We start from the raw sequence: 27,944 nt of genomic DNA, 5'->3' as shown, positions 1-27,944 counted from the left end.
AAATGCAAAGTTAAAAACGTACATTTTTAACCATGCTAAACTAGAGTTTTCTGGTTGGTTGCTAGTAGGGATGGGATATGACTCGTCAACTAGTTCATTTAGATTTTATTTTATTGTTTTGTAATTTTTATGGGGAAACAAGCCATTGAAGCATATCTTCCTTTCTAATTTATCTTTTTGTTTTAATGTTTTTTTGTTGTTGTTGTTTTCACGTTGAAATGCAGATAAAATAAGTGAATATATTTGAATTACATTTTAATACAATATAATTTGATATAGAAACATTTTCCTAAATACCTCAATAAAGTTTAATTTGAGTTGAATACAACTGAAATAATATATAAATATTAGATGAAAAAACAAACTTATTTTATTTCAGTTAGTTGTCAAGGTAACATTTCTAATTTCTAACATTTCAAATATTACAATTACTAAAACTGAATGAAATAAACCTAAATAGACATTTTTAAAAAGAATAAAAAGCATCTAAGTTTTAATACATAAAATATATTTATTTAATAAATTATGTATTATCATTTAAGAATATAAGAAGAGTTCAGATGCAAAAGCCTCTAAATGCCATTTGAAATTTTCTTCTAAAATGACCATTTTTACCCAGCTTGTATATTTAAGTTCAGTAATTTCACTTAAATGACAATTAATAGGTAATCTTCATTGCCATTTAAGTGAAATTACTGAACTTAAATATACAAGCTTGATAAAAATGATCATTTTAGAAGAAAATTTCAAATGGCACTTAGAGGCTTTTGCATCTGAACTCTTCAGAAATAATACTGATTGTTTTTGGGTTTTTTTTTTTTTGGACCGTATGGAGTTCGTCGTACATAGAAACTCAATGTTCAAACAAAACAAAACCTAAGAAAAGAACGCACCCAAGAAATGTATGCACTTTTAATTAAATGTGTGAAATAGCACTATTAAGGAATATACAAACGTTTGACTGGTGGTGTGAATTGTGAGTGTTGCCTTGGCCAGTTTACCTCTTTAATTGATGGGACCCGTTGTGTGGTGACTTGATCCTGATTGGCCCGTGCGAGCGTGAGGTAATAGCCTCTACCGTATTTTTTCTTGAGAAAGAGTGAGGAACCACAGCAGCAGACGCGCCCATGCGAGATAATGGCAATACGATCGCCCAGAATATCCGCTTCATCCATGTGATGGGTAGACAGAATTATAGTACGACCTAGAAGACGCGAAAACACAAATTCAGTGCGAAAACAATCAAAGTACAGCTGCAAACGTGGATTTCTGAAGGGCTCTTTCACATTTGAATGGGATAGGATGTGTTTGAAGTGCAGGTGCACTGGAAAACAGGGTGCTCTATATATAGGCGCTTTTATATGTACGTGCCACTCAGATCTCACTCTTATTCGCTCCCTGTATAGAAAAGTTTCCCCTCTTTTGTATTTGCTGGAGCTCGTAGTGAAGCCAGACACCCGTGGGGTTCTGCACCGGCATTATTTTTGCTCTGTCTGTATGACGAGAAAGTGGGAGTTCAAGGCATCAGTCCTTTGACTTGCCGACTGCAGAAATATCATGAAATTTCATGCGTCTGCACTTTTAAAAAAACCAGAGAACAAGAATCTGGCTTGTAAACTTAAACTTGTGTTTATATTGAGAGATGCTGATGTTGGAACTTTTAAAGCAACGATCTGGACACTGTGCGTGACTTCACTATAAAACCTTTCAGAGAGTTGTATTTACAGTAGTGGCCAAAAGTGATGTCCGGCCTAGGAAAATTGACATCTTCACCCTTATTAAAGATTTGGTAAGCATTTTACATTGTTGTGCTTTAAGTCAATAGTTGTATTTGTGATAACGCAATGAAACACGCCAGTTTGTCTAGACATTATTTTTGGCCAGGTTGTCATTTTTTTCTATTTTCCATTCTATACTTTTGATAGCTTGCCTTTTTGCCAAATAATTTGATCAGACTAATACTTTGACCAAGTTTAGTGTTTTGTTCTTCCCTCATATTTAAAATATTGAAAAAATATAAAATATTTTCCTCATATGTTGATGGTTTAATTGAACTTTTAGAGAAAAATATAACACAAATATCCCCTCTGGACATCACTTTTGGCCACTGCTGTGTGTGAAGAATCTGAAAGGCTCAAAGAAATGCACACCTTTTAGGTTTTACAGGCACAGATACACACAAATCACACTGTCTAGTCAGATGGATCTGTGTCAACACACCCATTCAGTGTGACATTCAGCTTCAGATAATGAACAGCACTAGAGAGCGATAGATATAGATACATAGATAGAAAGAGAGAAGGAGGAATATAAAGAGAAATGACTGTTTGATTTGTATTGCTTTGTATTAAGGAACAGTGATCTATCAAAGGCGGCAAAATGGCTCAACAAACTATGAAAAATAATAACGTTCTGTGGAACTAAAGCAATAACTAGCCTTTTTAAAATGTCACATACATTCTTTTACACTGTGTACCAAATTATTACACACATTGTAAACATTTCTATTTGCTAGCTTTGGTAAGAGGTGGCTGAAATGCAACTTTACACACAACTGCCAGCCAGCATGAAGAGGTTCAAATACATGTTTGCAGTTCAACAGTGGCTTTTCTACACTCACCTAAATGATTATTAGGAACACCATACTAATACTGTGTTTGACCCCCTTTCGCCTTCTCAACTGCCTTAATTCTACATGGCACTGATTCAACAAGGTGCAGAAATTATTCTTTAGAAATGTTGGCCTATATTGATAGGATAGCATCTTGCAGTTGATGGAGATTTGTGGGAAGCACATCCAGGGTACAAAGCTCCCGTTCCACCACATCCCAAAGATGCTCTATGGGGATGGGATCTGGTGACTGTGGGGGCCATTTTAGTATGGAGTACTCATTTTCATGTTCAAGAAACCAATTTGAAATGATTCGAGCTTTGTGACATGGTGCATTATGTCGCTGGAAGTACCCATCAGAGGATGGGTACATGGTGGCCATAAAGGGATGGACATGGTCAGAAACAATGCTCAGGTAGGCCGTGGCATTTAAACAATGTCCAATTGGTAGTAAGGGGCCTAAAGTGTGCCAAGAAAACATCCCCCACACCATTACACCACCACCACCACCAGCCTGCACAGTGGTAACAAGGCATGATAGATCCATGTTCTCATTCTGTTCATGCCAAATTCTGACTCTACCATTTGAATGTCTCAACAGAAATTGAGACTCATCAGACCAGGCAACATTTTTCTAGTCTTCAACTGTCCAATTTTGGTGAGCTCTTGCAAATTGTAGCCTCTTTTTCCTATTTGTAGTGGAGATGAGTGGTACCCGGTGGGGTCTTCTGCTGTTGTAGCCCATCCGCCTCAAGGTTTTGCGTGTTGTGGCTTCACAGATGCTTTGCTGCATACCTCGGTTGCAACGAGTCAAAGTTGCTCTTCTATCAACTTGAATCAGTCGGCCAATTGCCACCTACTGGATGTTTTCCCCTTTTCACACCAAAATATTAGTTGTTTTCATCCCTTTGACATAAAATTGCACCATTAGTACTGAAATCCTACTGATATGTCACAAGCATAACAATTTGCCTTCCTTTGTTCTAGTTTCCTGCCAGTCGTTGGTTGTCATGGACATTCATTGACGAGCACACCTGTCTGTGTTTAGTTTATCATCTTGTCTATTTAAGTTTCCTCATTTCCTTTCTTTCTTTGTCCGGTGTTGTTTATCCTATGCACTCTGTCTTGTGTTGTTTGTGCTTGTTAAATAAACCTTGTTGTTATTTTGAACTCCTCATCATCATCATTGGAATTGATTTGTGATAGAATACAAGAACCTAAAATAATATGGATATCGCATCTATCAACGTTGTGCCAAGGAAGGGTAACAAGGAATGTATGCAAGGAAAGTGGAAGAAATTGAGGGAATTCACCTTTGGCTAAGCCCCGCCCCCCTTAGTTACTGTTGCTACATCCGTCAAACTTCATCTGCGCTCTGCATGGCTTTATGCTGTAACAGCTTCCTGCTGAAATGTTATCAAACTTTTATAAAGCAGCAAATAAAGTGTCCGATAGAAGTAGGCAAAAGGGGCTGCAATATGCGTTCGAAGGCTATATTCAAGACATGCAGGTGAAACGCAAGAACAACAAGGCATCCAAAATAGAGGCAAAAGCATAACGTTACCGGAAACAGTCAAAAAATGAAGCACCGCAGATCCTAATCGAGACGTAGGCTGGGACTAACAATATCAGGGAGCAACACTGTTCATGCAAAGCTGGGTAGGTCTCTATTCACTTCTATAATCGTTATTACAAAGCAAACGGACTAGCTACACGAGTATAACGTTGTATTTATTAGCAGCGTGTGCTAGCGTATCAACAACCGGTATGAGAACCGAAATCATAACCTAAAACATTATAAAACGGTCTAACTAGTATAAACTCACACTCACAGTAAGGTTAGAAGTAAAAAAGATGTGCTTGTTGATCTTTGCGGGGTTTAGCTGACTGAGGACGTCCACACAGTTTAATACAAAGACGACACTTGTCAGGATTTGACTTCGGTTTTGGGAAGGGAAAAAATGGACACCCCCCTCCAACCTCTCTGTTACAAATGCCCGAGGCACAACGTTTAACCATATTTTTGATAAAACTACGACGGTAATAGCCTGCCGAGACCAAAAACATGAGACGCCTGTGTTGAAAGTCAATGGAGTGCTGTGAAAAAGTGTCGGACTTCTGTGGGAGCACGTTCTTGGTTGCGCTGTGATTGGTCAATCTACATTCTAGGACGTGGCTTAGCCAAAGGTGAATTAATTTTTTCCCTCAAAAATAACTTTCCTGCCAGTTATTAGTTGGCATGGACATTCACTAACAAGGGACACCTGTCTCTATTTAGTTCATCACCTTGTATATTTAAGTTCCATATCTCCTTCAACAAGGTATCGTGTTGCTTGCTCTTGTTAAATAAATCTTGTTATTTTGAACCGCTTCATCTACCTTACTGATCATCATTGGACTTGAATTTTTACAGTACATAAGCAAATGTAAAAGACTTTTCAAAAAAGATCTGCTTTGGCTTCATGTCCACCATCTGTGAATGTGGTCAGTAGTAGGAACTAGCTGAACTCAAACTGTACAATCTACAGGCCAACACTACACAGCAAAAGCCAAGAACCCCTTATTCGATTTGTGTGTATGACAAAGGGCCACTCTCAGCCCAATTAACTGCACCAGTACACATCATTTCATTTTACTAAATTATTAATCAGACAATAATCGCCTTCACTAATCAAATAATCATCAGCTGCTATCTAATTACACATGCAATCTAGCTGAAACGGGCTGAATACGCTATTTCAGTCCCCTGAGGACTGCAGGACTTATTAGTATTGACAATAATTATAAATTGAATGTTTCACATTTTCATCATTGATTAAACAAGCTTCTGCAATGCAGATTTTTTTACAATGACTTCTTATGATTTGTAACCACCTAAATAAGGTAAATAAAACACTAATTTAAAACAATAAGACAATGCGTAGCAGGCACATGTTGGTAAATACATATATATATACACAGTATGAACAATAGGTGCAGTATGTGTCACATGATTAGCATGCATTATTCTTTTGAATACCTTTGTTTTCCTAGTCCACACTACAATGAGAAATCTGCTTAAAAAAATACTCTTTGGAGAGTGTCTTCAAAAAGCTCTGGTGAAAAATGGTGTCTTAGTGTGGATGAAAGGGCAAAACACAAAGAAAAAAAAATATTTGTTTTTAAATGTATCCATACAATTGTAGATGGAGACCCAGGCAAGTTTGCTGAAGCAAAACTCTGCAGGACATTGGCACTACAGAAGCAGGATTGGACTCCAATTTGAGAACAAAAAGACAATTTCATAGCCTCACCAGTAAAGTATGTGGGGACCAAATCATTCCTCAAAACTGGAATGAACACTGTCACAATTTATAAGAGAAAGTGTTACAGGCAGAAACAGCTGTGGCATCTCAGACAAGGTACTGACGAAAGTCATGATGTTCTGCTCCAGTGGTCTAACCCCATATATCCAGAAAGCATCTTGAGAACAGATTCTTCTACCTCTGACAGACGCAGAGAATGAATTTAGACCGGCTCATTGCTTTTATTGACCTAGCAAAATCTTTGACACCATTGATCACCATGTTCTCCGCGATGGAAAGTGTTGCCAAAGTTCTTCACATCCTGCAGCAGATCCATGATAGCATTCAAGCTTGTAGGGTTGCAAGTGAGATTCAACATCTCTCTTTCACATGTGTAACAGCTCCCATGGTCTTTGATCTATTTCTGACAGCTGAAACAGTGTTAATCACTTCTTAATACCTCTGAAGCCTGGAATACACACAACTGTTGTACAGATTTTTGCCTGATTTGCAGTCTGGGCGATGTCTGAAAGTCAGAGTGTGCAGATTTCAGTTGACAGATTTCAATTTGTAAAAAAAAAAGGTTTTTTTGTGTGATTGTTGTGTGATTGTTACTGTTGTATTGTGTTTGCAATGACTTGACTGCAGTACACCAAATCAACATTTCTGCTTCAAACTGTATTTTATACAGTAATAATTGATGAAATTATTTATAGGCCTAATTTTAACTGTATAAACTATACACCAATGAGACAAAACATTGTGGGCCACCTGCCTAATATGCTGTTGGTCCAATGCGTGCTACCAAAACAGCGTTGACCTAAAATCATTTTTCTAAAAATACTCCGTGTCCTGTGGTCTCTGACACCAAGCCATTAGCAGCAGATCCTTTAAGTCCTATAGGTTGCGGTGTGGAGCCACCATGGATTTGGAACTTGCTGGTCAAGCATATCCCACAGACACTCAATTGGATTGAGATCTTTTGAGAAATGGTGAGGGAATGGTTCCTGTCTGCTATGTGAGCAGGAGCTTGACAGAGTGCGAACAAAGGCATTCACAGACAGAGCGCGAAGCACTGGCTCTGGTGTGGGCATGTGAACGATTGCACCCTTACGTTTATGGCCGGAAGTTTGATCTTTGATCTTGTCACGGACCACAAAGCATTGGAAGCGATTTACAGCCCTCGCTCAAAACCATGCGCACGAATCGAAAGGTGGGTCTTGAGATTACAGCCTTATGATTTCCGGGTGATTCACATACCTGGAACGCACAATATCGCAGATCCTCTGTCACGTCTGCTGGGCCCATCAGCCAAAGGTGAGATGCACACACATAAAGCAGAGGAATATGATGCCTGAAGGGCCGTGGCAGGATTTAGCCACAGATTTACTTGGTCCGTTACCGGACGGACATTCGATTCTGGTTGTTGTTGACTATTACAGCAGGTATTATGAATATGCAATCCTCAAGTCAACAACAGCAGAAAAAGTGATCGACTGTTTGGAAGACATTTTCAGTCGGCACGGACTTCCCTTAACAATCAGGTCAGATTGTGGCCCGCAGTTTAAATCCAGTCAGTTTCAGGCTTTTTGGCAGGAAATCGGAATACAACATATCAGGACAACGCCAAAGTGGGCGCAAGCTAATGGAGAAGTGGAAAGACAAAACGCGTCACTGATGAAACGTGTGCGGATTGCCCATTCTGAGGGTCAGGACTGGAAAAGAGAGCTACGCAACAGGTCCATACAACACGCCACTAGTGTCAAAAAACTCGGTACTTCGGTACCAAGTCGGTACTAAAAAAAAAAAAAAAAACTGTTACGGTACCAGCTTTTCAAGGTACCGAGTACCAGGTTAATCCAGTTCTAGACGCGCTGTCTGAAAGGTGCACAGTTGCGTCCTCTTCATAACGCTGATATGGCTCTCTCTCTGAATCCACTTGTTGACACGAAAGGAGGAAAGAGCCATGGAAATTATATTTTGCAATAGACTAATGTCACGTTGCCATAATAGGCCGTTTACATGCAAATTCGCAATTTCAAATATAGGCGCGAGGCAAGCGCGCTCATAATAAAAACTCGTTGCATAGCAACGACAGACGCAGCGTGAGAGCAAGCGCTTCACGCGCAAAAATATAATAAAAAAACACGCGCGATATGTGAACGGCCTATAAAGTGCTTTCGGGGTAGTTTTACGAGTACATGAGCACAGTAGTATCCAACCGACACCAGAGTACTGGTATTAGTATCGATGCATCCCTATTTATGTCATTGAATGTCAGTGCCAGTTCTAGGCGTATTCTTGCCTTTATAACTCAGCAGGTTTAAAAAGCCTTTTTAAAATTAAATATGAATGCAGTTTTAGATTAAATAAAAGTACATTCAAGTCAAATAAAACATGTTTTATCTCCTGTATAGCTTGGTAACGCCACAATAAGATACCATTTATCAACATTACTTAATTCACATCAACACATTGAACAATATATTTTTACAACATTAATTAATGTTTGTAAATGTTATTTAATACAAACACTTGGTTGTTCATGTTTGTTCACTTCATTCATTGTGCATTAAATAAATGTTAACGGATTAAAACTTTACCAACATCTTTAAAAATGTGTTAGTGTATACTATTGTTTATTTTTAGGTCATTTTATCTAAAATGTTTATAATACAAATGTACAGTTTCCATGCTTGTAACCTAGATAAACACTTAAATTAGGGATGGGGCCGATCCGATCCAGTATCGGTATCGGGACCGATACCAGCGTAATTCACGTATCGGATTTTTCCGATCCAACCTGCGGAGAAATCCGATATTTATGATCCATGTCTGCGCTTTAACGTTGTCTGCTGAAATGACTGCAAAAGGGATTCCCCGGGCCTGCTAATCTGCTAGCTGGCTGCAAACTGTGGAATGGATATTCTGAACGGAGGTGCAGCTCAATCATAGACTGTAAAAAATAGGGCTCAATGAGACACAGACCCCCACTCAGGAAATCCATTCCGCAGTTTGCAGCCAGCTAGCAGGATAGGATTGAGCTACCAACATGTTCGCTGTGTGGAAATACTTCACACTGGAAACACCGCAGCAGAGCAAGACCGCAAAATGCAATGTTTGCAAAGCCGTATTAATTAAACTATTTGTCTGTGATGCATGTTTGCAATTCGCAGTCCAGAAGAGAAAGAGAGAGATCTCTCACGCAGTCCCACAGCACGCACAACACGACAGACCTGCTTAATGAGTGACGACAGAGGAAACGTAGCCTGGTTATATCTATGATATTAGTCTGATTTCCAAAGATTAAAGAATATATTGAGGTAAAAAACCATTAAAAACAATAGCCGCATTCTGTCTAGCCAACTTTCTTCCCATCGCGGCGGTGCGCTGTCATTTCTCCTTAATACTAAAACTTAAAGACAGAATCAGCACGATCTGTGATTGTTGTAAAATGCAGGCTCTGCTGTTGCTAAATTGCGGGACACTTTTAATAATAAAGAGAGCTATTAAAAGCACAACATTTGCGCAGGAAATGCTGTTCCCAATGCGCGCGTGCTCCGAAACAGACTGCAACAAGACAAGCAAATTATAATCTGGGCTTCATATGCGCGTCTAAACGATCAAATGTAGCCTGCACAAGAAAAATGTCAAACCGACCGGCTTGGAGATTAACACTTAAACTGTTTATGTCTAAAATGAACGTAGTTATGGAAGTAGTTGGGAGAAAATATGGTGCATCAGTAGATATGAAATCTGAACTCGTTCTTAAAGGGGCAGCAGTATAAATGTGACGATTGCGACATTACTGAGAGTCAAACAACAAAAGGCAAAGAGAAAATCACTCACAGCTCTTGAATGAATTAATTCAGCTCTAATAAGCATAAATCTATCTATGGTAAGCTTTGCAGTGCTATTTTACTTTTGATTACTTTATTATAATTCTTTTTAGACCATACCTGAATAATGTTAGTAGACCTTCCTGAAATTAAAGCACTGTGTAGGCCTGTATAATGTGTATCTTTGTTTAATTGTCTATCTATTGTTTAATATATATACTGACATACATACGCACATATCATCCTTGCCTGTAGAGAGGAGTTTATTTCAACATCATATAAAATCAACAATAATGATAAATAATATTAAAGCAAACACAGCTCTGGTATCGGAAAAGTATCAGTATCGGCCGATATCCAAAGTCGGGTATCGGGATCGGATCGGAAGTGAAAAAATGTGGATCGGTGCATCCCTAACTTAAATATATGTAAATTTAAACTAAGCTTTGGTACCGAAATTGGCACCGAGAATTTTTACTGGTATTGGTACCGAATACTGAAATTTTGGTACCGTGATAACACTACACGCCACAACGGGCAAGAGCCCGGCGGAACTTCTTTTTCAGAGGAAGATCAGAGGGAAGTTACCAGACATCACAACTCCGTGTAGTGATCTTGAAGCTCGAGACAAAGACGCAGAACAGAAAGGAAAAGCCAAGATATACACAGACCACAGACGAGGCGCTAAGACATCAGGCATAGCGGTTGGGGATCAAGTGCTTGTGAGACAGGACAAAGACAAATTCACAACAACATTTCACAGCACACCTCATAAGGTTGTACGCAGAGAAGGTAACAGTGTTGTTGTTCAGTCAACCACAGGAGCAAATTATGCACGCAATACGACATGTGTCAAGAAGAAGTTTCTGTCTGTGGAAACACCAACATTGGATGGTGAAACGGTTTCTGTTCAGAAGCCAAGTAGTGATATGGAGCAAAAGCGAAGTGCAGAAGAATGCAAAAGGAACAGTGAGACATTTCAGAGAGAGTAACAGATTCCTAAACCTTGTAGACCCCAGAGACAAATCAAATTGCCTGAAAGGTTTAGAGACTATGTTGTTGAATGACTAATGAAGGTTTGCCTATGTAAGGAGAAAAACAAGTGAAAATCAGATTGAGAGTTACGTTGTGGTGCGATGTATCTGTTCAGAAAGCATTGCTTATGTTCTATCAAGAGGTACAGTGTTACATGTACTTTGAATGTTTTGAATAGTCTTAATCTGTAAGAAACTGTGAATGTTTAATTTGGGTAAGTTTATATTCAAGTAAAGGGGGGATGTTGTGTATTGATGTGATGTCATCAACGCCATTACGTACAGAGTAACGATAAACAGTGGTGGAGGAGGATGTTGTGTATTGATGTGATGTCATCAACGCCATTACGTACAGAGTAACGATAAACAGTGGTGGAGGAAGTACTGAATCTCAGTACTTAAGTAAAAGTACAAATACCCAGATAAATATTTACTTTAGTAAAAGTAGAAGTAACACAATGACAACCATACTTAAGTAAAAAGTAAAAAGTACTTTATTTTAAATGTACTTTAAGTATTAAAAGTAAAAGTACTTGCATAACAATTTATTATCTTAATGTCTATTTTCTAATGATTAATAAAACATTTAATTCTAACTCATTCAACCTAATAGCCTACTCCTATAATGATGTTCAATAATGATGGAAAAAAATGTCACCATTTCTGAAACAAGCTTGCAATTAGGCAATATCATGCTTATCCTTACTATATGTTAATAACTATGTTTGGCAGTAAACGAGATGAATTTATGGTGTAATTCTGAACCTCTTGGCTTGCCATATCCTAACCAAACCAAACATATATTACACACGGTGTGTTTCCTATGCACGTAAAAACAAATTTTCGCGTATGAGTTGCACGATAAACACACTGCGTGTGAGACGCATTTAGTGTGACCGGGTTGATATACTGTATCTATGGCAACCAAACGTCACTGGTGAGACAAACGTGCAACGAACGGACGGTCAGATTACGTTTTGGCAGGGGAAAAACTGATCAGAAAATGTAACGAAAATGTAACAGAAGTTGTAGAAATGTAGTGGAGTAGAAAGTATAATAATTGCTGCAAAATGTAACGAAGTAAAAGTAAAAAGTAGGCACTATTTATTGTACTTAAGTAAAGTAAAGATACGTGAAAAATGTACTTAAGTAAAGTAACGAAGTATTTGTACTTCGTTACATTCCACCACTGACGATAAAGGACGGATAAAATTTCAATCTGGTGTTTGTGTGGTTTGATCCGAAATACCTAGATAGGATACAACGCCTTGCTTGGCTTATCAACCTACTACCTGCTGGAATTCCATCTCATCCATCAAAAAAGGTACAATTCAAGTTTCTTTGCCTTGGATAGCTTGTTAAAGAAGTAAACCAATACGTCCCTAAACATGCCTGAAATACCAGAGGTGGGGGACTCGAGTCACATGACTTGACTCGAGTCTGACTCGAGTCACAATTTTCAGGACTTGTGACTTGCTTGATTAAAGTACAAAAATGACTTGACTTGACTTTGACTTGAGAACAAGTTACTTGAGACTTGACTTGACTTGAAGTGGAAGACTCGACAATGACTTGAACATATAATAAACAAACAGCAATACAGTTAATTAAAATATATATTATGACGTCAGCATCAATATATCGGCATCTGTGCCTTTACGCTGCTCAATTCAAACCGCGCCAAACGGAAGTTCCGGGAGTCTCACGCATATTGATAGCGTCTCCCTGATGCCCGCAAATGAGTTAAAACCTCCCGGAATCTAGAGCGAGATACTGCGCGTATAACATACATAGCGTACGGCGTGTGCACGGCAGAGATATGGGAAGCCAAACAAACCAAAAGTGGGACGAGACAGCGGGGCTTTACAGAGCTCGTGCCGCGCAGACATGTCATCTGCACGGTTCAACAATGATCCGAGCCGCGCAGCCGATTCGTCAGCGCAGCGCGGACGTGTTTCCTAGCGACACTCAATAGTCAGCGCTGTACTGACCAATTTAAAGCAACGCAAACCATATGCTACATACTACATGCAAATAAATGTACAATAAAGAAACCCCTCCTTCCTTACAAAGAATTGTTCTCTACTGAAGTTTAGGAGTTAATTATGGAGAATTTCACTCTGTGAAATACACCAGTCCTTTTCATTTGGATCTATGCTTTACTATTGCTGCTCATCCAAAAAGATGCACTCTGTAAGGAGCTGCAGGGCCTTTTTGTCCTACATTCACACAGCTAAATACATTTAACAGTTAGCACAATTCTATTTTTTTTTTTTTGTTGTTGTTGCAAACGTGAGTGAAATACTTGCACTGTCGAGCCCTGTGTTTACATTTGTTCATTTCTGTTACCTTTCTTGTATTTGAGCAGCAACTCCCAGATGCCTCGGCGTGCATAGGGATCAACTCCTGCTGTTGGCTCATCCAAAATCACAACATTTGACCCGCCCACAAATGCGATAGCAACGGACAGCTTCCTCTGCATCCCACCTGAATGCAGACAACAAAAATTTGACAAATCTCCAGTGTCTTTAAGCATTATAAGCGTAGTATGAATGCTGCTAATGCACACACACACACCTGAGAGGTTCTTGGCGAGGTCTTTGCGCTTGTGAGGTAGACCCACGTCGTTAATCATTTGATCAATTTCCTTCTTCACCTCTTTAGAACTCCGTCCCTTCAGGCGGGCATAGAAATATATGTGTTCTTCCACTGTCATGCTGAAACAAACAAACGGGACATGAATATACACGTTCAAACATAACACACACTCACTTATATAAACACAGACAAGAACGCAAACATACACAATAGAGAAGTATCACACATACAACATGTTCAAAAATATAAAGAGTTAAAAATCAGTATAAATATATTCCGAATTTCTGCAATTTTAGTATTATTTATATATTATTATAGCATTTATTGATATTTTGAATAAGCCTTTATTTTGATATTAGTACTTCAGATAATTTAGGTTAGTTGTCAAGACAACATTTCTAATTTCCGTTTTAGTTTTACATGTAATATTTATATTTCATTTTAGCTTTATTTAAATGAAAACAAATAACTACTGTTAAGATTTAGTTGACAGTATTAACAACATGTTAATTCATCCCTATTTGGGTAATAATGAAGCTGTTGGGTTAAAGGAGTAGTTCACTTTTAAAAAAAAACTTTTGCTGATAATTTACCCATGTCATCCAAGATATCCATGTCATTCTTTCTTCAGTCGAAAAGAAACTAAGTTTTTTGATGAAAACATTCCAGGATTTTTCTCCATATAATGCACTTTACTGGTAACCGAACGTGACTCTCCTGTTCGAACTCGTTCATCAAAATGAAGGAATCTTTTTCCGAGTCAATTCATTCATTTCGTTCGTTGAATGAACCAAATGACTAGGAAAAAGATTTGTTCATTTTGATAAACGACTTCGAACAGGAGAGTCACGAACGTGCATCACAGAACAGAGCACTTTAAAAGCTCAAATTTTAAAGATCTTTGAACAGTTTGCAGTTTGCACTGAATTTGTCTTTTGGACCTTGAACCGTTTGGTTCCCAATGAAGTCCATTATATGGAGAAAATCCTGGAATGTTTTCATCAAAAACCTTAATTTCTTTTCGACTGAAGAAAGAAAGACATGGACATCTTGGATGACATGGGGGTGAGTAAATTATCAGCAAAAGTTTAAAAAAAAAATGAACTACTCCTTTAATAACTACAAATATTCAAATTCACAGGTTATTCACATTAAGAAAGCCTTCGTAATGCATGATGAATATCTTATGTTTCTTGCTGCATCGTGCAGCAGATGTTCATCATTGAAATACAAACGCAGAGAAAAGAAATGAGCTCTAAAATCAAGGCCAATGCCTTTGGCGGTTCAAGTGAGTCCTAATTTCAGTAGAATGACAGTGTTGAAAAAGAGCTTGAATTTCACTCTTAAAAGCCTGTACGTACCCTGCCTTCTGTCAAAATGAATTGATTTGGACTGTGATTGCCTGCAGGTTTGAAATCTTTTGTATGTAAAACATTGATCATGGGGTTAAAGCAATCATTTTATCATGTAGAATTATTTATAGGGATGCTCTGATCAGGATTTTACAGGCATTAATTCAGTGCTTGAAATTTGTTTTGGAAAATGGTGGAAATTCCCACCTTACGTGACCCTTTTGTAATTTGTCACACATTTGTTGCATAATAGCTTCAACACAGCACAAGCCTGATTTCAAACTTTGAATTTACAAAAAAAGACAAGTAAACAGTCAGTAATAAAATAAGAACAAACAAATTGCAAGCACTTGCACAAATAAATGCTATGCTAAAGATACAAATACAATAAACAGTGCTTTAAGTTTATTTGTTTATTTTTAGGTAGGCCTAACAGTATTCAGGTAAGAAATACTACTGAAATTGAATTAGGATTAGAAATATAAAATTAATCCTTACATTTAAACGTACTTCTTTGTATTTTGTTGTTTGATTAACATTAATGACACAGATAGCAACATATATTTAGAGGCTGCCGTCACTTTAAAAGCTGATGCACGGCTCCAATACACTTACATATGTGTTTGAGTTCAGTTAGGTCATAACTGACTGTGTTTACGTGAATGTTCGCCGAAACCATCGTTTTGTACATGCACTGATTTGTTTGCATTTTGATAGCCATGAAAATAACTATTTTTGGTACTGACGAGCTGTTTGTGAGGTGGCTTTATGTGTAATGTGAAGCCAGAGAGAGAGCGTACTGATTCACTCATGCTGTTTTTGAAATCACTTCTCACAGAAAGTTTTCAAACGACTGATTTTTAAAAAGATGTATGAAGTGTAGGCCTGCTTCGCCTTCAGCATTATATTTTTTTCCCTGTGCCGGACAGAGTTTGAGATGCCGCCACTGCAAGCATGTCATGCAATATAGCTCAAGGCAGGCGCGAAATCGGCAAATTGAAAGAGCGCTGATCGAGTAGCAATTATCGGCCAATAGTGATCGATAGCCAATCAATAGGAGCACCCCTACTTTTTGTCTAATGTTTCAGAGTTGAGATGTGCCAGTAGGATAGCGAACAAATACACTCAATTTGATTTCATTTTATTCCTGTCTATGTTTGTGGATCTTGTTATAGAGAGAAAGGAGATGAAATGAGGTTTTACTCATTGAAGAGGACGTTGTGTTGTGGACACATTCCCAGGTGTGTCCTGATGGTGTCCATGTCAGTGCGGATGTCTTTGCCATTAATATAAGCGGTACCAGAGGTGGGAGCAAAAAGACCCGTCAGTATTGACCTGATAAAACAACAAGAAAAACATTAGAAAAAGTACTTGAAAATAAACCACCTCATGAACTCAATAGTGTCATACGTCTTTTTTTACTCTATATTATTTAGATATGAACTGTAGTATGATTGGGTATTATAGAGTATAGAGTATACAACAGTCCTAATAACATATTTGCACACTTGAGCTGCAATTTGCATTGCATATCTGTGCATTGTAATTATAACAATACAAAAACAAACAGGATTTGAAGGGGACATAACACTCACAGTTTCATATCTCCAAAGAGTCTTTAGTTTGATCAGATTTATATATAAAAAAAAAAAAAAACAGATACAGCTGTACAGCTTCTTTCCGAAAACGTTAGAGCTCCTGAAGGCGTGCCGTGCAGTGCTGCCGTCGACTTTCGAAACCTAAACAAAGTACGTTGATGGGCGTGCTCTTGCTTTTGCTCTGGTTGCTCTTCCGGCATGAAGTGCCCATAAAAGGAATTGTGCCCTTTATGACATTATACAGGGCAATACTCAAAATAAAAAAATTAAATTTCCAAAACTGTATTGGAAAAGAAACACTCTGTCATACGCCTCAACTCGTTTTTTGAAACTTTGGCCATGTTTAGCATGAGAATCCAACTTTTTAACAGTGTAAATGAGTCAAAATGCCTGAAATAGCATTAGACATCCCCTTTAAGTTTTAAGAAATAAAGCACAAGCATATTTTTAATTAAAACATTTCAAACAATGATGTTTAATAGTCTTGGACACTGTTTTTATATTAAAAACTCCTCCATAGATTAAAAAGTTTGTTTTTATGTTATTTGATTTCAGATTTTTTTTTTTTTTACATTGAAAATGGATATTTGTTAAAGGGTTAGTTCACCCAAAAATGAAAATTAAGTCATTAATTACTCACCCCCATGCTGTACCAACCCCGTAAGACCTTCGTTCGTCTTCGGAACACAAATGAAGATATTTTTTAAAATTTGAGAGCTGTATAACTACCACATTGGCTGCCTAAGGGACTGCCTCTTGACGTCCCAGAAAGTCAATGAAGAAAATGTTTAAATATCCCAAGTGACTACCGTGGCTCAACTATATGTTTATCCAGCGACGAGAATACTTTTTGTGCAAAAAAAACAAACAAAAATAACGAGTTTATTCGACTATTCCTTTTCTTCCTTGTTGGCCAGAAACGAGACTTCCTTAGATTTCCACGACGCATGCGCGAGAACTGATCTGAAGTAGTTGAAAAAGATAGCAATTCTCGCGCATGCGTCGTGGAAATCTAAGGAAGTCTCGTTTCAGGCCAACAAGGAAAAAAAGGAATAGTCGAATAAACTCGTTATTTTTGTTTGTTTTTTCGCACAAAAAGTATTCTCGTCGCTTGATAAACATATAGTTGAGCCACGGTAGTCACTTGGGATATTTAAACATTTTCTTCATTGACTTTCTGGGCCGTCAAGAGCCAGTCCCTTAGGCAGCCAATGTGGTAGTTATACAGCTCTCAAATTTAATCAAAAATATCTTCATTTGTGTTCCGAAGACGAACGAAGGTCTTACGGGGTTGGTACAGCATGGGGGTGAGTAATTAATGACTTAATTTTCATTTTTGGGTGAACTAACCCTTTAAATTCTTATTTTAAGAAGCATATTTTAGTTCCCTTTCGAGGGAACTTGCGCTGCATCATTGCTGTAGTCCAATGTCATAGTGGAACGTCACAGGCTGGGTGACGTCAGGACCAGGAAGCTATAAAGTGCACCCAAACATTGTCAGCTTCTGTGCCTCAGCAAGCACACTGTGTAAATTGTCCGTCTTATTTAGTGTTGTTTGTCCAAGTCACAAAATCACAAGACAATAATGGCAAGCAAACAAGAATTTAAATTGTGTGTTGCTAAATCACGGGCAAGGATACAGACGATTTATGCTGGGTTTGTTTGGGAGCAGAGCTTGCAAGGTCAGTTATCCACGAGACTGACAACGTCCATTATTAGAGATTACCGCTCGCTCCATCCTGTCACTCTTCAAGGAGTGTGATCAGGCTGGTGTTTCAGTCCAGCGGCTGTCGAGGCAACGCGGCAGTTGAACGCAAATTAATATTGTGGATTAGATCCCTCACGGCATCCAGCGCCTTTGGTTTCGGAATCTGCACTGGATTTCCTTCCAAGCCGGTGCTTTAGCTGTCTAGCTCTGAGGTAGATGTGCTGAGAATTAAAGCGGGGGAACTGAGGACTCGCCATCCTCATCCCATGTGTACAAAGAGCATATGGATGTTTTAACCCGTGCTGTGGCCAACATCAATTGGCCAAGAGACAGGGCGCTCAGACCCCCAAAAAGAGAACCAAACATGAGAACCCCCATGTTGGGGCCTTCCCTTTCCAGATCTCCATTATAAGATTTCAAGATTGTGAGTTAAACCCTTTTCAGCTCTGCTTTTCAGTCCTCATTTAAAAAGATATGCAAATAGAAGTGGGCTAAAAGGAGCACGGGTATGGGGCGATGCCGAAGGTGGAACAGACTCTTGCGAGCTGTCTGTCACCTGGCACAGCATCATCCCTTGAGGTCCCGACATTACACTCCAGGCTGGTTAGAACTACTTTGGCTGGTGTTTCTGCACTAGGGCTTTGACTCCGAATTTGATTATTCAAATAGAATTCGAATATTTAAAAAAAAATAATGATATTCGAACGAATATTAGGCAGCCTTTAATATTCGAACCTGTTATGGGTATTCATTTTGTAAATGTGTCATTTTTGCAATTCAGATTCCATGGCTTTTTCACGCCTGGCGAAGTTGTGAATCACCAGCTGGCAATGTGGTCATCTGAACTCCTATAGGTGACGTTAGTGTCCTGGTTAGCACAGTGAAACACATTTCGTATATCAAAATGTCCGTGCCAAAGCCTACAACAACTCCTAACGAGGAGTTCGAAATCTAAACTCCTGACAATTTGAAAAGCAACGTGTGGCGCTACTTACATTTTACCAGGTATTCGTTCACTGTTAACATCCTTCTGTGAACAGTAAGCTTCTTTAATCATTTGACATCGATGAGCTAACGTTAGACCACCGAACTTTTAGTCATCATGAAAGCAAACAAAGTGGTGCGTGATAGAGTGCATCAGAGCAGCATCAAGAGGATCATATACATTGCCGAGAATCTGTTATTTGCATCTTAAGTTTAGTGCCAATAAGAATGACAGGATTGCGAAAAGTGTAGAACTCACTGATGGTGAGCTCGAGCAGAACACATCTTCAGCACAGGAACTCATTTAAACGCATCTGATTGGCCGATGCGTTCAACGTGTCTGTGATTGGCTACAATGCTCCTTTTATGCAGAGGTAAAAATATAAATAAAACTGTAATAAAAATGTATGAAAAATGAAAACTAACTACAGGGGGAATCACACTTCTCAGCCTCCCTGGGAAAGACTATGCTGGGGTACTAGAGAGGAGAATACAGCCAATATTGGAACCTCAGGATTCAGGAGGAATAGTGCGGATTTCGTCCAGGCCGTGGAACACTGGACCAGCTCTATACCCTCTACAGGGTGCTGGAGGGTTTATTGGAGTTTGCCCAACCAATCCACATGTGTAGAGTATGGGGGTCCGGGATCCTTTGCTAAGGGCTTTCCAGTCCCTGTATGACCGAAGCAGGAGCATGGTTGGCATTGCCGGCAGTAAGTCAGACTTCTTCCCGGTGCATGTTGGACTCCAGCAGGGCTGCCCTTTGTCGCTGGTTCTGTTCTTAACTTTTATGGACAGAATTTCTAGGCGTAGCCAGGGGCTGGGGGTGTCAAGTTTGGGGACCACATGATTTCGTCTCAGCTCTTTGCGGATGATGTTGTCGCGGTTGGCCCCTTCGGTTCAGCATGCACTGGGATAGTTTGCAGCCTAATGTGAAGCGGCTGGGATGAGAATCAGCACCTCCAAATCCGAGGCCATGGCCCTCAGTCGGAAAAGGGTGGCTTGCCCACTTCAGGTTGGTAGAGAGATCCTGCCTCAAGTGGAGGAGTTTAAGTATCTTGGGGTTTTGTTCACGAGTGAGGGAAGGATGGAACGGGAGATTGACAGACGGGTCGGTGCAGCTTCTGCAGTAATGCGGTCGATGTACAGGTCTGTCGTGGTGAAGAAGGAGCTGAGCCGCAGGGCTAAGCTCTCGATTTACCAGTCAATATACGTTCCTACTCTCACCTACGGTCATGAGCTTTGGGTCAAGACCGAAAGGACAAGATCCTGGATAAAGGTGGTCGAAATGAGCTTTCTCCGCAGGGTGGCTGGGCGATACCTTAGATAGGGAATAGGAATAGATAGGGTGAGAAGCTCTGTCACTCGGGAGGAGCTCAGTGTAGAGCCGCTGCTCCTCCACATCGAGAGGGGCCAGCTGAGGTGGCTTGGGCATCTGTTCTGGATGCCTCCTGGACGCCTTGCGGGCACGTCCCTCTGGGACCTATGGCATGCTGGAGGGACTATGTCTCATGGGTGGCCTGGGAACGCCTCGACCCCCCCTCTCCCCCCCGACCCCACCCAGAAAAGCTGGAGGAAGTGGCTAGGGAGAGGAAAGTCTGGGCATCTCAGCTTAGACTGCTGTCCCCGCGACCCGGCCCCGGATAAGTGAAAGAAGATGGATGGATGGTTCTTTTCCCAAAGTCCCTTGTTAAGATCTCATTGTCATTGCACACACACGACAGATGCTTCCCTCACAGATTGGTTAGCAGATATAGAAGGTCACTCAGCTCAGGGACTGTGGAGGAGTCATCATTTCTCATGGCACATGAATTGCCTGAAAATAATGTCCGTCTTCCTAGCATTGAAGCATTTCCTCACAGACCTGAGAGGCCATCATGTGCTTGTTTGCACAGACAACATATCAGTGGTCTCTTATATAAATCATCAGTGGGCTCTGCGTAGCAGACAATGTTTGGTCCTCACTTCACTCTGCCTGTTCCGTCATGCCACTGGACTGATTTCACACATGTGCTTTCAGGTGTTCCCAAAGAGTCAGTAGCCATGTTTCCATCCACTTGTCAATCGAATTATCTGAAATTCGGTTAAAAAACTCATGCGGATAAAGCTGGTGAAAGTGTGTTTCCATCCAACTGCTTTAAAGCGAATAAAAACCTGTACGTAATGACGTCACATGCTGTTTTGCGATCAAATTGGTATATCGAATTGATTTGAGACATTTTAACGTGTTTCCATTTATTTTCGCACTGAATCGAACAACATTCAAGCAAACTTTTGCGAACAAAGTTTTGTTAGACAAAACGGATCGCGCCATCTACCAAAAAATGATCAATATTTCACAAGTTGAAGGCTAATAATGCTTATGTGCCAGCTGATTGCGACATATGAATGGGATAATGTATGCGAGGCGGTTGTTGGTTGTATTCGCTATAACAACCGCCTTGCTATATATTATCCTGCTTATTAGCTTACATATAAATCAACCAAATAAATAAATAAATCAATAATTTGACACAAAATATTGACTTAAAAACGAGTTTATTGATTTAAAAACGAGTTCTTCTGCTAAAGAAAATAGTCTGTTCCGTCTCTGAACTGCGTCCATGGCAACGGTGTGTTATACTAGAAGCGCCGCAGTCTGTTAACTAGAAATAACAGACCACATTCTACATTACAATTCAACCAAGCCAAGTAAAAACAAGCAAAACTAACCTAAGAAAACAGCGACGCTATAAACATTGCTATGATGATGACGATGCACGTATGCCCGACGACAGCGGAGGTGACTGTGGTTTGGGAACGACAGCGCTCCATCAGTTCTGGGAGATCGTGGTTCACGGAAACCCTTTGGTTGAAGCATCTTTTTGCTTTGTCCACTTACCTCTGTCTTTGTTGACATCCGCCATGTGTGCGCAAACAGACTGGCCGGAAATGAACTCGTCTTCTGACGTGTTGCAACCATAAAAGGGCATAAAACTTAATCGCAATTCATTATTTATTCGGCAAATAACGTTTCCATCAGCTTTTATCGCATTAGCCGTATATCGATCAAGAGAAAATCCGATGAGACCGAACGTATTTCGTTTGAGTCGATTTTCATGAAATTTCATCGAATTTTACTGTTTCCATAAGGCATTTTTCATTCGATATCACTTAATTCGGATAAAAACGTGTCGATGGAAACATGGCTAATGACGATGACGCAGCAACCAGTTCTCAGGGAACAAGGGTTACAGTCGTAACCAGAGACGTTTCACAATCTCAAGGCTTGTAATGTCTGTAAACTGTAACTGTAAAACTTTCAACCCTATATTACTATTGCAAGTGATGTAAAAAAATAAAGAAGAAATAAGTATAATGCATAATGCTATAATATGCAAATTATATATCATAGCATCTGACTGAAGTTTAGTCAGGTTGCATTCAAAGCAACTGTGATGGCATTACAAGAAAAGGGGTTGGACCGAGAACTTTCAAGCAAATAAACTGAACTTTGATTACGTCCACAACAAAATTATTTTGTTGCATAGGGCCATTGCTAAAGATGTATGAATTATGTTCTAATATGTTTGAGTAAGTGACTGCATAGATGAGCATTATACACATGCTTGTGAAAACTCACATAGTGGTGGTTTTTCCGGCTCCGTTATGTCCTAAAAATGAGGTGATGTGATCTTGATAGAAGTCCAGGCTAAGTCCGTCCACAGCCAGTTTATTTCCCGTCTTATAGACCTTTACCAGGTTGCGGATACACACACCAGCCTTCATTCCAGATGGACACTTTTCCAAGTAACCTGCAGCAGAAACATCCGTTTAGAAGTTTTGATAAAGAATCATTATTCATATCTGTATGTGCTGTGTATGTATTTGTACCGTTCTTGTCCTCTATCTCATTAAGCAGGTCGGGTTCAGCATCAGATCCCACCAGAGTTCCACACCAGTACGAGGAAGTAAAGGGAAAATACCAGGGCTTTGGGATACCATACTGACCTAAAGAAAGATGCAAACAACTGTTCACATGCTGACAAAACAGAAGTAAAAGCCGGCTACATTCTGGATATATAAATATGTCCAATTTTATTAGCATACATAAAGGCTGGTATACTATTTGCACACTACCAGTCTAAAGTTTGGAATAATTAAGATTTTTTTAAATGTGTTTGAAGGAAGTCTTTTATGCTCACCAAGGTTGCATTTATTTGATCATAAATACAGTAAAAAGAAGAAAAAAAACAGGAATTTTGTGAAATATTATAACAATATTTAAAAAAAAATACCATTTTCTATTGTAAAATGTAATTTACTCCTGTGATGCAAAGCTAAATTTTCAACATTATTACACCAGTCTTCAGTGTCACATGATCCTTCAGAAATCATTCAATGTTGAAAACAGTTTGTGCTGCTTCATATTTTTGTGGAAAGCGTCATACATTTTTTTTTTTTTTTTGGATTCTCTAATGTTTAAAAGAACAGCATTTAAAATTGAAATAAAAATATTTTGTAACGTTATAAATGTATTTACTGTAGCTTTTTGATTTAATACACCTTTTAAATATTACTTAGCCTAATCTTGTAAATCATGTGTGTGTTGTGATTTTCACAAAAATATGAAGCAGCATAACTCATTTCAACAATGAAAATAGTAAGAAATGTTTCTTGAGCAGCAAATCAATCAGCATATTAGAATGATTTCTGAAGGATCATGTGACACTGAAGATTGGAGCAATGATGCTGAAAATGCAGCTTTGCATCATGGAAATTACATTACAACATATTCAAATATAAAAGTTATTTTAAATTACAATAATATTTTATTTACGACAACAAACAAATGCAGCCTTAGTTAGCAGAAGAGACATTAAAGGATCTTACCAACCCCAAACTTTTGATCAGAACTGTACGTCACAATATATATTAAACTATTTTTCAATGTCAAAACAGCAATAACTTTTTTTTTCTCAAAACAGCAAGAAAAACTAAATGAAAAAAAAAAAATAATGAAAACGCATAACCTAAATATTTTATATGCTGTCATACTGTCGTACCTGGAAAAACATTCTCGATGTACCAGGTCATTGTCCAGTAAATGAGAGCATCAAACAGCATCATGAAGATGGAAACGATGAAGGAGTAGCGGTCGTTCTCCTGTGGACTGACCCGGATGTTGCTCCACTGAATACCGATGCCTTGCTCTTCATAACGGGCGAAATTCTCACAGCCGTATCCAAACGCCACACATGATAGCAGGCTCTATTGGGACAGAGACGGAGAGGTCAGAGACTGGCTGGGCCCACCTGCCTGCTCCATGTCATTAATGCAAATGCTTCCCTCCTGTGTGCATTTTTACTCAGGTATGAATATGAGATCAAAACAGCAGCATTGCCACGATCCACAATTTCAAAGTAAACAGTACTGCTCACATTAATGGGCCTGTGGGCTCATTCATCTAGCCTAGACAGCGGCACCTGAATGCCAAGACGCTCACACACACACACTTCTCTCTGATAAGAGGAAGAAAACCACACACTGCTGAATAGAGCGAATATCTTTACGTGAGATAAAGGTCACTCTGATTGGTCACAATGACGGAAACGCAGCTGTAAGTCATTTAGTTGGTCTTTCTCTTTCTCAAAGGGCAAAAGTGCTCCTCCATTGCTCTTCTCTTCAGGTGTGGGGTCACTGCTATAACTCTCTCACTAATGCTGATCCTCACTGGAGATGAATGGAGCTCCAGAATGAGATTCTCCAGAGATCTGAATCTCCTTCTGTGGATTTGTACCTTAAGAGGACTTGAGTGATTCATTCACTGTGTGAATTAAATGAATGTAGGTCAAATGACACATCACTTCTCATTCTTTTCTTTCCTCTTGTAATGTTTGTAACTGTCTAATCCTCTCCTCCTGCTTGTTCTTATGAAAAATAGGCACACTTTGACTTTTGATACTTTAAAAAAGTACTAATCATGGGAATAATAAACTTTAAAATAATATACTTAAGTGGGAACTGACTTTTTTTTTTGTTTGAATATATCTTTATATATCTTTAAATGTAATTCCATGTCTTTGAAATAGGTTAATGTGTGCTGCTTAATGTACTGACAAGCATTTATAGTAGGCTAAATTAAAATTTAATGTCATTTTTGTTAAAACTAGTACTGTATGTCATGCACTTAAATATATCGGTAACACTTTACAATAAGGTTCATTATTTAACATTAGTTAATGTATTAACTAACATGAACTAACCATGAGCAATACATTTGTTACAGTATTTGTTAATCTTCGTTGATGTTAGTTAATGATAATAAAGCTGTTCATTGTTTGTTCATGTTAGTTCACAGCGCATTAACTAATGTTAACAAGATTTTAATAAAGTATAGTAAATATTGAAATTAACATTTACAAAGATTAATAAATGCTGTATAAGTGCTGTTCATTATTAGTTCACGCTAACTAATGTAGTTAACTAATGTTAACTAATGAACCTTATTGTAAAGTGTTACCAATATATCTGTAACTATGCATTTGTATGACAAAGCTGCTTTATTTTCCTCTTGTTTAAAAAAAAAACATTTTAAAATATAAATATATAAAAAATAAAAAGTAGCACAGCATAATAAAAAAAACTCATTACAGAAATTATATACTTTAAATAAGTATACTTGAGTGTAAACTGAAAGTAATGTTTCCAGAGACTTCATTGAATTCTATTACATTTATTAAGTTACATTTATTTGCAATTAGCTGAAATTTAGTGTTTTTTGACTTAGTTAAAGGGTTAGTTTACCCAAAAATGAAAATTCTGGAAAAATGAAAAATCATTTAACTGCCCTCATGCCATAACAAACTCGCCAGGCTCATCTTCGGAACACAAATTAAGATATTTTTATTTTTTTTATTTTTTTTTTAATGAAATTTAAGTCTTCAATCCCACCATTGACATTTTAGCAACTACCACTTTGATGCTTCAAAAAGTTCAAAAAGTCAAAGTAGTAGTTGCTAGACTGCCAATGCAGGGACATAAATATCTCATATTTTATTTAAAATATCTTAAAATGTGTGCCATGAGGGTGAGTAAATGATGACAGAATTTTCATTTCTGGGTGAATGAAACCTTTACATACATCTTTATATGTAATTTTATAGTTCTATTGTCTTTGAAATATGGTTAAAGTGTACTTATATAAAAAATTCATTTTCAATAAAACATTTGCAAAGAAGTAGTTGCAATTTAATACATTTATAATGTTAAAGGTTAAAGGTATACCTTAAATGTAATATTGAACAACACACTGCAGGTATAATTATAATCAAGTACATGTGCTTTAGTATGTTAGTCAACATCAAAACAAGTGTACTTCTTTAGAGCATGACAAAATATTACTAAAACAAGAACTATTCCTTAAAACTTTGAACTTTTTATTTAATTCATTTCACATTATCTGTAAGTAAACATTTTTAAAATATACTTTTAAGATTTGAAATAGACTCTACTGTGGATCTACGTTCAGCATTGATGATTTGATGTGTTAAGGCATTAATTCTCCAGGCTGGTGTAGATATGCTGAATGTCTCACCGTGGCAATCTTGGCTCCAAAGCCCAGGACGTCCCTCCAGGCGTAGCAAAGCACATGAGGGAGGTAGAGTAAGAAGTAGATGAGGCCCCCACAGGCAGCTGCCAGATTCGCCCGAGAGAAAAACACACTGATGAAAAAGCACTGCATGACAGTTGCCACGCAGAAGACCAGCAGGAAGACAAAGATCACGGAGGGGTCACTGTATCGCAGAATCTTTCCATACTAAAAGAAAGATAGAGAGATAGAGGAGAACAAAAAATATGATGGAGCCACATTCTTGTAGTTCAGTCTTGCCACACAGTTGTTGAGACAGATTCAGCCATAACTGCGTGAAAGCTTTCCGGAGCCTTTAATGAACGCTGTGTTTGAGTTTCCATGGATGCGTCAATAATGCAACCTGATAATTACAAAGCAGAACAACACACATTGAAAACCCACTTGTCTAAAAGAAGGGATTAGATCCGTCAAGAGCCGAGATAGAGAGAGAGAGCTGATTAAAAGCAAATTCTGTGTCTGTGATTTAATAAGCGATGAGCTTCATGGCTCTGGTGGGTTGAGGCAAACAAATCATGTATGATTTTGAATATACAGCAAATTGACATAACAGAAGCTCATCTGCCATGTGCTCAAACCTGCTGAACCCACACAGAGTAACGCTGCCCACCGCAAAACCGTCCATTCGCAAACACTGCACCATCTGATCCTACACCAGCTTTTACTCAAGAGAGCAGTGGTTCATCGCAAGTTGATTGGATAATTAATGAATAAAATGATCGTTGTTATTAATTTCATGGTAAGTGCTTCAGTTGTCTCGCGTTTTTTTCACTGCTGTGAATTATCCCAAACTGAAAACAATTAACATCTAAATTAACTGGTTTTATTCAAGTTAAAAAGAATATTTAGTATCACTGAATCAACCTAAATACAATCATTTATACAAACAAAACTCATTTTTATTAAGTTTATGAACCACTCCTAGAGCAAAGCTGAAAAATCTCACTGATCGAGTTTATTTCAGATCAGATCTTGGATCCAGTGTTCCGCAGTGTTTGTAAATGGCAGTTAATCAGCATTGATCACCTTGAGAATGACAGTGAGGAGTGCGGCACTGACAACCAGAGGCAATGTGCTGCTGATGGCCCAGCTCAGCCAGTAGGTTGAGCTCTTCAATCCCATCATCATCACAGTCTCCTTCAGACGGGCCTCCTTCTCTTGAACCACACCCTTAATTATCAACGCAACAGAGAAGATCCACGCTAACGTCATATATAGAGGCAGGGAGCTCGTCAAAGATCGCAGAAACCTACACATGCACACAAAACAAGCATTAAAACGTACTCCCACACTTCATTAAAAGAGT

The 27,944-nt window shown here is 38.6% G+C and overlaps 1 protein-coding gene across 2 annotated transcripts in view; it reads right to left on the bottom strand.

The window, feature by feature from the left end:
- Nucleotides 1–27,944, bottom strand: part of LOC120477781 (phospholipid-transporting ATPase ABCA1) — a 265,488-nt gene that overhangs the window by 103,760 nt on the left and 133,784 nt on the right. For both annotated transcript variants that reach the window (XM_039669594.2, XM_089126189.1), the window contains exons 16-23: nucleotides 26,585–26,806; nucleotides 24,054–24,258; nucleotides 22,882–22,998; nucleotides 22,631–22,802; nucleotides 15,922–16,053; nucleotides 13,346–13,485; nucleotides 13,118–13,255; nucleotides 1,002–1,204 (exon numbers count right to left, since the gene is read on the bottom strand). In XM_039669594.2, coding sequence (XP_039525528.2) covers nucleotides 1,002–1,204; nucleotides 13,118–13,255; nucleotides 13,346–13,485; nucleotides 15,922–16,053; nucleotides 22,631–22,802; nucleotides 22,882–22,998; nucleotides 24,054–24,258; nucleotides 26,585–26,806 — 1,329 coding nt within the window. The remainder of the gene's footprint in view (nucleotides 1–1,001; nucleotides 1,205–13,117; nucleotides 13,256–13,345; nucleotides 13,486–15,921; nucleotides 16,054–22,630; nucleotides 22,803–22,881; nucleotides 22,999–24,053; nucleotides 24,259–26,584; nucleotides 26,807–27,944) is intronic.

This window comes from Pimephales promelas, chromosome 1 (genome assembly GCF_988280905.1).
Source record: "Pimephales promelas chromosome 1, fPimPro1.hap1.1, whole genome shotgun sequence".
NCBI lineage: Eukaryota > Metazoa > Chordata > Actinopteri > Cypriniformes > Leuciscidae > Pimephales > Pimephales promelas.
Note: the sequence above shows the minus strand (reverse complement) of the source record. Positions and strands in the feature narration are given on the sequence as shown.